This window comes from Thermobia domestica, chromosome 5 (assembly GCF_964235325.1).
Source record: "Thermobia domestica chromosome 5, izTheDome1.hap1.1, whole genome shotgun sequence".
Classification (NCBI taxonomy): domain Eukaryota; kingdom Metazoa; phylum Arthropoda; class Insecta; order Zygentoma; family Lepismatidae; genus Thermobia; species Thermobia domestica.
This window is the reverse complement of record NC_137458.1, coordinates 19,519,612-19,532,241: the sequence shown is the minus strand read 5'-3', so window position 1 is coordinate 19,532,241 and position 12,630 is coordinate 19,519,612. Positions and strand designations below refer to the sequence as shown.

General features: G+C 34.6%; 1 protein-coding gene across 3 annotated transcripts in view; it reads left to right on the top strand.

Annotated features, from left to right (window-relative positions):
* The window catches only part of LOC145685768 (polypeptide N-acetylgalactosaminyltransferase 16-like), a 257,039-nt gene that overhangs the window by 198,408 nt on the left and 46,001 nt on the right, over window positions 1–12,630 (top strand). For all 3 annotated transcript variants that reach the window (XR_014131483.1, XM_081758290.1, XM_081758289.1), the window contains exons 8-9: window positions 8,791–8,875; window positions 11,703–11,806. Coding sequence is in view for 2 of the 3 variants with exons in the window: in XM_081758290.1 (XP_081614416.1) it covers window positions 8,791–8,875; window positions 11,703–11,806 (189 nt within the window). In the remaining variant the exon portion in view is untranslated. The remainder of the gene's footprint in view (window positions 1–8,790; window positions 8,876–11,702; window positions 11,807–12,630) is intronic.

The window sequence follows — 12,630 nt, the reverse complement described above, 5'->3', positions numbered from 1 at the left end:
TTACGTCTCTCAAGAGCTCCTTAATTCTCATATCTGTAATTCTTTTTGTGGTACCTATATATATTTTTACACACGAGAAGAGCACCTGGTATACTTCATTGTTTTTGAAATTTGTCTGTAAAATTACTTTTGCACTCCTTAAGATGTTACACAATATTTCTTCCTAATTTCACCATTGCATTTAAACAATATATGATAAAAATATTCTTTAAAGATATTACTAAAACATGTGATCCACGCGGAGAAATTGCCTGGGACAACCCCCGTTCTTGTGCTAATGTGATGTTTGCATATAAAATTTTACTTCATTTAAATTTTGTATTTTAATGTCAGTGTTGTATAATTTGAGATGTTCCTCCGACATAAAGAACACTTGACTTCCTATAAAAAAAAACTAACTCTATGGCCTATGGAAGCCGGAGGTTCAATGCCGCGTTCACAAAAGCTCTCCACTGACTTCTATCCTTAGCTAACTGCATCCAGTTTCTACTTTGTATTCCTATCTCTGCGAGATCCATCTTAATATTGTCCTCCCATCTGCGCCTAGGTCTTCCTAATGGTCGTTTTCCGATTGGTCTTCCAGTCAAGACTTTGAAAGCGTTTCTACTTTCTTCCATTCTAGCTACATGACCTTCCCACCTAAGCCTTCTAGACTTGACGACCCTAACAATGTTGGGTAAACCGTATAAATTATGTAGTTCCTCATTATGAAGTTTCCGCCATTCCCCATTCCCGTTCCTCTTGGGTCCGAATATTCGTCTCAGGATCTTGTTCTCAAATACTTTCAGTGTATGTTCTTCCCTCAGAGTAAGTGACCATGTTTCGCAGCTATACAGAACAACAGGCATGGTTATCTTGACTTCCTATACAGGCAAGAAACGGGATCATTCATAGGGAAGTTGGTAAGAAAAAGGAACGTTAAATTCAAACTCTCTATTTCATAGTACTTTGACATAATGTAGTACTTACAAAATATTTCAAGTGCAATTAAATCCAACGTAAATTTGAGAATGTGTGATCGGAGGGTTCTATCTCCAAACCTTCACTCAACCCACACATATATATATATATATATACTTGGGAACATATTTTCTTAGTTCTTGGACGCCAAGCTCTGTATTTAATACTACATTTTGCTTTGCGGTTACTTTTAGTGTGTGAAGATGTACAAATTTATTTTCATTAGCTTTGAAGATGTTCATACGTGAATGTCTCATAAAGCTTAATCCCAGAAGCTTCAAAGATGTACAAAAATACACGTCTCAAGGGAAAAAAATGAATGGTCTCGAAACGTACATTATCAATGAAATATTATGGTGTTTCGTGCTATTTTTGCAATATCACAGTGCTAAACAATGAGTGTAGACTTACTTCCTACTTTGTGTAAAGTAGAATAAAGCCATATTTCAGTATCGTAAATTAAGTGCCGATTCTTTTAGTTTCTGATTGAGTACATATACAGGTGTTTCAAAACAACACCGACAACGTTTGGGAGGTGATTCCTGACATCAAGATAAGACCAAAAGTATAAACCAACCTGGGTGCACAGATGCTTCCTTTCGGAGTTATAGGCTGCTGAAAACATGAAAAATAAATAAATAAATAAATAAATAAATAAATAAATAAATAAAAAAAATAAAGGTCTATAGCTCCAAAAGTATAGGACCTACAGTAGTCGGGTCAAGACTTCCCTTAGGAACTAGTATGTGCCCTATCCAAATATCGAAGTTTCATAATCCTGTGCGAACAATTTTTATAGAGCTAGTTGGAGAGTACTTCAAACTATATGCCCGTAGCCAAACTCCCTCTGTAAAAATTGCTTCGTGCGTACCTTAGGATTCTGAAACGTATATTCTTGGCTAGGGCACATATTAGTTCCTAAGAGAAATCAGGATGGTCTATACTTTTTGTCTTGGTGTCAGGAATCACCTTCCAAACGTTGCCGGTGTTGTTGTTCTGAAACACCCTATATATATATATATATATATACAGACTGTTCCATAATTCGTGTTATTTTCTACAGCGCTGGGAGAAGATGAAGTTTATACACTATTAATGTAAAATTTGGCACTCTTATTGAGAAATATCTGAATTTTTCGAATTTCTAAAGAAAATAAGAGAAAATTGCTGTTTAGCCCCCCTTTTAGGGGTGTAAACACGAAAGTTCATTTTCCTTATGGGAGATTCAATGTTAAATTTTAGAAGCAGTTTTCTCCAATAATTATTCGTGAAGATTTTGAAGCAAATGAGTTGTGTCTGTTACAAAATGCAAAAACACTCATTCTCAAAGCTAGTAAAGCCGTCTCAAACATTATTTTGCGAAGGTCCCCCTTTTGGGGGGCAAGAGGCGTAAAAAGGTGGTGGGTGCTATGTTACCAAAATCCCAAAATTTATTTTCGGAATGCCAGTAAGCGTGAGATTAATCACAAATGTCACAGAATTAATGCTCCAATGTTCTTACATGTAAGAGTGACTGATAATGGGGCTACAGCCCCCTTTCAAAAATAAAAAAAAATCACCATAAATATCCTTAGTGGGGACATACGAAAAGAAGGTATTTTGATAATTAATGTGAAATTTGGCGCCATTGTATCAAAAGAGTACGCGTTTTTCAAATCTGGAATGTTATTTTGATAACGCACCGCCTTAGGGGGGCACAGGGTGCGAAGTACTCGATGATGGATTTTTATAAAAATTCAAAATTTGGTTCTGGAAATGCCAGTGAGCGTCAGATTTTTCACCACTGTCACAGAATTAATATTCTAATGCTCCTTACATGTGCCAGTGACTTATATGGGGCTATAGCCCCCTCTCAAAAAAATCACCATAAATATCCTTAGTGGGGACATACGAGAAGAAGGTATTTTTGATAATTAATGTGAAATTTGGCGTCATTGTATCAAAAGAGTACGCGTTTTTCAAATCTGGAATGTTATTTTAGTAACCACCGCCTTAGGGGGGCACAGGGGCGAAGCATCAGATGATATACATTTATAAAAATTCCAAATTTTGTTCCGGAAATGCCAGTGAGGGATAAAAATTCCAAATTTTGTTCCGGAAATGCCAGTGATGGTCAGATTAATCACAAATGTCACAGAATTAATATTCCGATGCTTCTTGCATGTGTCAGTGACTGATATGGGCTACAGTCTCCCTTCCGAAAATCATATTTAAAAAATCACCATAAATATCCTGAACAGGAACATACCGGAAGAAACTATTTTTTTAAAATCAATTAAGTTAAATTTGGTGTTATTGTGCTAAAAAGGCATGTGTCTTTTAATATGAGAAGTTACTTTGGTACCGCACCGCCTTAGGGGGCACAGGGGGCGAAACATAAAATGATGGATGTTTATAAAAATTCCAAATTTTATTCTGGAAATGGCAGTGAGCACCAGATTAATCAGAAATTTCGCAGAATTAATATTCCGATGTTTTTTGCATGTGCCAGTGATTGATATGGGGCTACAGCCCCCTTCCAAAAATTACATAAAAAATTAGCCATAAATATTTTAGCAGGGACATCCGAGAAACCATTATTTCTTGTCAAATTAATGTAAAATAATTTGTTATCTTAGTAAAAAGGTACGCGAATATGAAATATAGAATGTTATTTTGGTGACACCGGATTAGGAGGGCACAGGGCGCGCAGCATGAGCATTTGAATCTTTATTTAAAAAATCCAAATTTTATTCTGGAAGTGTGAATGAGTATCAGATTAATCACAAATGACACAGAATTAAGATTCCGATGCTCCTTGCATGTGCCGGTGATTGATGTGGGGCTACAGCCCCCTTCCACAAATCACGATAAATATCCTTAACGGACACACAGGAAGAAGCTATTTTTTAAATCAAGTAATGTGAAATTTGGCGCTGGCGTTTTTTTAAAATTCAGTATAATTTTGATAACGCACCACCTTTAGCGGCAAAGGGGGCGAAGCATAAGATTGTGGATCTTTATGAAAATTCCAAATTTTATTTTAAAAATGCTAATGAGCGTGAGATTAGTCACAAATGTCACAGAATTAATATTCTGATCCTCTTTGCATGTCCCAGTGACTTATATGGGCTACAGCCCCCTTGCAAAAATCACAAAAATTCACAATAAATATGTCATAATTAATATCTAAGTTGTCATTATTGCAAAACAAAAAAAATATACAATAAACCTGGAAATTACTGTAAATGACTTTCTGTCAGTGTAACTGATTATGCATATAGCTTTGTAGTTATGGTACTGAAATATAATCAAAGAATTTTATATTTTTAAAAATCAATTAGGGCTCTTTTTATAGCAGAAAATCACACACAAATCACCTAAGTATTTTCTACACATTTAAGCAGAAGCGTCTTGAAATAGAACACAAAATGAAAATGGAAAACGTAGCAGGAACAAACAAAAAAAATCAATGGAAAGTAAAATCTTAAAAATTAAAAGTAAGATCTTAAAAATTAAGTTTCAATATTGTTTGCTTTATTCGTAAAAAGAAAAATCATGTATTTTCATTACTTCTTACACAATAACCGTATTATCCAACTTTCCATATAACAACTTACTCGTATGTATTGCAGACGTAATACACACGGACACACGGTTGTAATAGAAACAAATGTTTCCCGAGGAATAAGAATCAGCTGCTGGAAATTATCCTTTGTTGAAAACAACTCTTTTTGGCTCTACTATCACGAATTGTTTAAAAAGATCATTAACCTAAGTGTAAAACCCATAAAATCAACTTACTTTTATTCGGCATGCCCTCCTGAACGAGCAAGACATAAATTAATGCGATTTACTAAAGAAACTGTGAACACCTTCTCCAACATATCTGGAGTGATCATCTCTACTGTGGACAATCCTCTGTTTCAAGTCCTCTACACTGTTACATGATTTTTGGTAGACAATTTGTTTTAGGAATCCCCACAAGAAAAAAATCGCATGTTGTAAGATCCGGACTTCTTAGTGGCCATTCGACACTTGACCCCATAGAAATAATCCGTTCCCCAAATTCCTCTCTCAAAAGATTTATAGTCGTATTTGAGCGATGCGCTGGCGTTCCATCTTGCATAAACCATAATTCATCACTTTGACCTAAATTTAAACGATCAAGTTCAGCAAATACTTTTTCTCTTAGTAGCTTTTGGTATGATGACGTTGTTACATTTTCATCAAAAAAGAAAGGTCCTATCACCTCAGTCGCAGTTATACCACAGCAAACCATTATTCCTCGTTTGTCCATTGACACTTCTGATCTCACGTTCGGCTGTATCGATGATCAATATATTGCATGTGATGAGGACACAGAATTATTTAAGAAGAATTTTGCTTCATCGGAAAACATCACTTGAAATAAGAACATAGGGTTTTCATTTAACTTCTCGATAAACCAGTTACAGAAATAAACACGATCACCATAATCACTTGCACACAATTCAGAAACCATTCGGATCTTGTATGGTTTTACCTTCAAGTTTCTTAAAATTCTTTGTGGCGTAGTTTTCTTAATATTTAAGCCTAAGCTTCGACGAGCAAGGAATTTCCGCGGTGAACTAGTAACAGATAAAAACGCCTGTCTTTTTGTTTCTTCTGTAGATACACTTGGATATCTTCCTGCACTTTTTCTAGATGCAAGATGGGCAGTGTGAAAACAATTGCTGCGGAACTGTTTGTACAAACGGTGAATTTGCATATCGTGTACTTTTAATCAGAGTTCTTTAACTATACGGGATCTTGTTACTCTTGCAGATTTTTCTGATAAAATGTACCATTCAATTACGTTAGCACGCTGATCCTGAGTTAAAGACTGCATGATCGAAGGACACTACAGTATGAATGCACTCTTAAAGTATACTGGAAACGACAAGTAATTATCAAATGATTAAGCCAGTCTATCTCCGAGATACACCTGCTATGTAATGTCCACTTCCGAAGAAGTCAATCTAACCCAGGTGTTGATTACAGACACGAAATCCTATTGAACTGTCAACACGTTAACTCGTAAATCGTTTGTGTATTGCGATAAGAAAAGGTCTGAAACTGTTCTTAGCACACATGAACAAGAAGTTGAGTCAGGAATTAGAGGGTGTTTTATAAACAAAAGTTTGTTGACATTGCTTAAAATCAGCTTACAGTGGGACGCCAATAAATGATTCGGACGTGTTCCAGTGCTTCTTGAACACACAGCTCTTAGCATGCATTCTGAATAGGCCAGAGAGAAGCATGGAAGATAATAAAACAAAGTGGTGTGGTTCTTTAAATGATTTTGGGACCGGGAAGGGGGAATTGAATCACTAAAGTGGTCGCTGGCACATGGAGGTAGCTTCTAAGCATTAATTTTGGTATATTTCCAAATATTTTGACGCTCACGGGAAATAACGAAAAGTTTGAATTTTTCTTACTGCCTATCTTCCCCAATTTGGAGGTTTGGCGTAATAAAACTAGAAACGCATGTACCATCATAGATGAAATGGGAGAAAGAAGAGGAATGGTATCGTATTTTTTTTTACCTAAAACTGCTAATTTACAGCAAAATTCGTATAAATATAGAGCAAACTGCTTTCCGCACTTTACATTGAAACTCCAGTTAGGCCAATCAAATTTTGAGTTGACGCCACTAAAAGAGATCAACACATGACCATTATCATATGGTCGCTTTAGCTCTTTTTCTAAACAAACATTTTTCGACAATAATGCCAAATTTCACTTTAATAATGAAAAATATTTACCTTCTGCCAGTAGGTCCTTGCGTATAAGGATATTCATCATGAATTTCTATTGTTTTATGAAAGGGGATTGTAGCCTAATATCAGTCACTGGTACAGTCCGCAGCAAAAACCTGCAACATAAGCATATATGCTTATTGTGAAACGACGAACTCTTTTTCTTCAAAATAAGTGTGCAAGGGAGGACGCCGAGGTTTCTCCTGGCGTGATTCATGCCACTTAGACGTTATGTTGATTCCCTGTGCTGTTGGTCGTAGTTTCACAATAAACTTACATGCTCATGTTGCAGGTTTTTTGCTGCGGATTGTACATGGAAATACTGTAGCATATGTGCATTAATTCTGTGCGCCTTGCAATTAATTTCATGCTCATTGGCACTACCAAAATAAAATTTGGAATTTTTATACTTCGGCCCCTGTGCCCTCCAAAGCCAAAAATTACCAACCGTGCCCTTTGTCCCCTGTTGCTAAAATAACATTTCAGATTTGGAAAATACATAACTTTTTATTACAATAACGCCAAATTTCACATTAATCGACCCACAGAAAAAAGCTTCTTCTGGTATGTCCCTGTTAAGGATATTTATCGTGATTTTTGGTGACTTGTGAAAGGTGGCTGTAGCACCACATCAATCACTGGCACATGCAACGAGCATCGGAATATTAATTCTGTGTCATTTATGATTAATCTAATACTCATTCACACTTCCAGAATAAAATTTGGAATTTTTATAAATATCCATCATTATATGTTTCGCCCCCTGTGCCCCCCTAAGGTGGTGCGTTATCAAAATAACATTCCAGATTTGAAAAACGCGTACTCTTTTGATACAATGACGCCTAATTTTACATTAATTTAAAAAATACCTTCTTCTCGTATGTCCCCACTAAGGATATTTATGGTGATTTTTTTTTTATTTTTGAAAGGGGGCTGTAGCCCCATTATCAGTCACTCTTACATGTAAGGACATTGGAGCATTAATTCTGTGACATTTGTGATTAACCTCACGCTCACTGGCATTCCGAAAATAAATTTTGGGATTTTGGTAACATAGCACCCACCACCTTTTTACGCCTCTTGCCCCCCAAAAGGGGGACCTTCGCAAAATAATGTTTGAGACGGCTTTACTAGCTTTGAGAATGAGTGTTTTTGCATTTTGTAACAGACACAACTCATTTGCTTCAAAATCTTCACGAATAATTATTGGAGAAAACTGCTTCTAAAATTTAACATTGAATCTCCCATAAGGAAAATGAACTTTCGTGTTTGCACCCCTAAAAGGGGGGCTAAACAGCAATTTTCTCTTATTTTCTTTAGAAATTCGAAAAATTCAGATATTTCTCAATAAGAGTGCCAAATTTTACATTAATAGTGTATAAACTTCATCTTCTCCCAGCGCTGTAGAAAATAACACGAATTATGGAACAGTCTGTATATATATATATATATATATATATATATATATATATATATATATATATATATATATATATATATATATATATATATATATATATATATATATATATATATATATCCTATATCATAAAACTGATAAACATGTTAAAGCGAATGTTTCATGTAAAGTAGTCTAAGTAATCACTCTCAGTTCGCTATGCTGTAACTTTCTGCCATGCTTGATGAAAAATGAAAATAAAATCTTTCCGTTTAACGTCCCACGGTTATGCTCTTTAGGCTGAGGGAGACGGATACTTAAGGCAAGTGAATGATGATGGAAGAATTGGGGGAATGAGAATGTTGGAGAAAACGGAAGCACCCAGAAAACCCACGGACACGATGTTGTCCACCACATGTTATTTGGCCGGGGATCGAACCAGCGACCACATGCACTTGAGGTAAGCGCTCTACCATTGACCCACCATGCTCCCCATGCTGAAAGCTTATAAATGATAATATTTATATTAGAATTGAAACATCATTGCCACTAATTAATCTTTTCTTACTGTATAAGGACGGCGTAAGAGGTTTCCTTTACATAGATCTTTCTTTCTTTTACTACCTTTTGTATGAAAAAAAAAATTCTAAAATACTTGCTTTATTTTTGTAGGTTTTGACTGGGGCCTTCATTTTAAGTGGATTCCGTTAAGCAAAGATGAGAAAAGTAGCCGTATTAACCCAATAGAGCCTTTTCGGTAAGACACAGGTAAAATTTGTCAAATTCAATTCGATTGTTAATCATCTATCATATCATGTGCATATTTTACCTTTATTATTTCTTTATAAAATAATAATAAGAAATAATACTATCTAGAATCCTAGGGCCGTTTACAATTCTTACTTTTTACATGTTTATTGGATCACAGGAAGATAGTTTCATTATTCTGCAATTCAACGTAAATTTGTTATGTAGGCGTCACACTTGCTCATACCCTTTGAAAAACTTATTTACCAGTGTGAAATACTTAATTTAATACGTTCGTACTATAGTATATAATCTGATCTCTGGAGGCTCTAATTTTCACCGGATGCACTTGCATTAGCATATTTTGCAGTGCCATTATCGCTGTCGCTGCTCTCTTGTGAAAATGTTTCGTGAACCTTTAAAACAAATTATATACAGGGTGGCCACAAAGTCCAGTTACCCCTTGATAAATGCTAATGTAAGGTTTCCCTTTACCCCTTGATAAATGCTAATGTGAGGTTTTCCCATTACTGATACTTCCAGTTACAGTATTGAAGAACATGTTATTGCAAGTTGTTATCCACTTGCCTGGCCACCACGAAGCCCAGACCTCACCACCTGTGATAATGTGCAATGGGGGTTCATAAAGCGCATCGTTGCACAAAACCGTAAAGATACCACTGCCAAACTAACAGAAGCTGTAAAAAAAAAAAAAAGCTTTTACTCAAGTTACACCTGCAATGCTCCGCAAAATGTCGCACAGAATCTGGTGGCGTATTATCCTTTGTCATGAGAATGACAACGAATAGACTTATACTTTGGACATTTAATGTTTCCTATCTCAATAAAACTTCTCGAAAGCATTGTTGTTCAAGTCATTCAGTTCTTTCTGTGTAGTTATTTACGTACGTTTAGTGGTTTATGTTACTTATTTTCAGGGATAACGGGACTTTGTGGCCACCCTGTATTTATGATTAACAATCCGGAAGCTACATCAGTAAATCATTCAATTTCAGCTTTGGAAAGTGAAGAATGAATCATGGTTGTTCCAGAACGTAAAGAAAATATATATAAAGGAAATGCAAATACATTAATTTTAAATATATAGTTCCTTCTTCTGATTATTACCAATACTCTTATACAACTGGAATATTTGATAAAAGGAATATTATTTGACTCAAAACTTATGGAACGAAACTATATGTTTGTTTGGTTTAATAGACTTCAAAGTGTCGTTAAATGTAATATTGCTATTAAGTGTCTGGTTATTGAAAATATTTTCATTGATCTGATAGTAATTTATTGTTTATTTCTTTCTCATGTTCGCAGATATCTTCTCCCCACGCAGAATTTCCTTTTTACTTTCCTCTATTTGCACACTGACTACTAGTAGCAAGTCTAAACGTTGATTGCACTTCAGTGTTGCGAGACCAATTTACAAAATGTTTGACTGAGTGAAAAAAAAGGGGATTGCTGGGAGGATAATTTGAGTTGTCTTTGCTGAAATAAGAACAATTCATTTTCGAAATATTGTAGATGTTTTTATTCGCCTCTGATCTGAAGGAGTACTGAGATGAGTGTTTAATTTGTGAGATTGTGTTTCTTGCGTTTTTTTTTTTTTTTTTTTCAAATCTACTTTTCTCTTACTAAGTTTTCTTGCTTCAGGATGAACAATTGATCATCCTTATCCTCGCTACCAATCACATTGTGTGGATTGGTCTCGCAACACCAAAGTGTAGCCAAAGTTTAGATTTGTTATTTTGTGTGAGTGAGCAAGTACAGGAAAACAGAGAAGGATTTAGTAAGTGGAGAGGAAATATTAGTGAACTTCAGATATCAGTTTTGAAGAAGTAGACCATATTATCAGCTTTTTAATAAGAGTCACTCGATACTATCTTTTCGTAGTAATGCTCATTATGTTCATCAACCGATGAGAAGCGCTCATCTTTTGATCAACAAACTTAATGAGGATTAGTACAAGAAGATAACATTCAAATGAGTTCTACAAAAAAACAAAATCGAAATGAAAACAAGTTTAGTACATGTATATATTATGCTCAGATAAATAAACTTGTCGTGGATATCTCACACAACGGGGCTCTAATAATAATAATAATAATAATAATAATAATAATAATAATAATAATAATAATAATAATAATAATAATAATAATAATAATAATAATAATAATAATAATAATAATAATAATAATAATAATAATAATAATAATAATTTGCAACGTATCGCTGTTAGTTGCAACAACTATGTGAAGATATGGATAAGAAAAAATTTAAGCTCTCTGCCCTGACAAAAATTGCCCACTAGAGCAATAAGCTAAAAAAATACGCACTGAAAGAACATTACATGTGAGACATTATATAATTATTATAATATTTTAACTTATTCTCTCCAAAATTACTAACCAATATAATATTTGGATTCAATTGTAGCTTTTTTAGTTCTATCTAGCTCTTTTATAATTTATGGCGTGATCTGGGATTGAACTTGGTCTAAAAGTGTGCGTCATATCACAGAGTAACTGTAGATTCAGTACTAACCTTTGAGTGGTAATCCAAAGTATTGGTATGAGACTACGAATTTAGCCTATAAATAAAATAATTTTTTAAAAAAATACTGTACTGAATCTATATGTTCTACGATTCCAGTTGATCGCTTTTTCTTCTTCAATAATTATTTAAATTTTAATCATTTACTGTACTCATTACAATATAATTTGGATATTGTGTTATTCGAATAGATGGTGAAGAAAAATATCAAGTAATATAAAAATATACCAATTATGATTAACACTTTCTGATTTGTTTTATAATTGCAGGAGTCCGGCTATCACCGGAGGTTTGTTTCTAATCAATCGAGAATGGTTCATGAAGCTTGGGATGTTTGATTCCGGATTAGAAATTTGGGGAGCAGAGAATCTCGGTAAGTTTTTCAAGGATAGTGAATGGGATAGGATAGTCTTTGTAAATGATAGCGAATAGGATAGGATAGTTTTTGTAGAGGATAGTGAATGGGATAGGATAGTCTTTGTAAAGGATAATTAATGGGATAGAATAGTCTTTGTAAAGAATATTGAATTGGATAGGATAGTCTTTGTAAAAGATAATTAATGGGATAGGATAGTCTTTGTAAAGGATAGTGAATTGGATATGATAGTCTTTGTAAAGGAAAGTGAATGAGATAGGATAGTCTTTGTAAAGGATAATTAATGGGATAGGATAGTCTTTGTAAAGGATAGTGAATGAGATAGGATAGTCTTTGTAAAGGATAATTAATGGGATAGGATAGTTTTTGTAGAGGATAGTGAATAGGATAGGATAGTCTTTGTAGAGGATAATGAATAGGATAGGATAGTTTTTGTAAAGAATAATGAATGGGATAGGATAGTCCTTATAAAGGATATTGCAGGTTAGATTAGAGAAATTATTTATTAACTTGTAGCTTTTATTATACAGAGTCCGCCAAAAAATGTGTACGCTGTTTAAAGAAAAAAAAAACTATATATCATATTTCTTAATTGCATTTAATCATTGTTCAAACATGTGTCACAAATCTTCAAGTAAGCAAATGTTTACAACAGATGTTCAAAATGTTGGGCGTTGTTTGGGACGCTCGAAAACCCTCGCCAGAAGATTACAGAGGCATGTGCATCGGTCTCCATTGATACATTGGCCTGTAGCTGTAGCGACCGCTCGTCCTTCCATGCGTTTCAAACTTGCCAACAATGCGTTTGATTGTTAGGCAGG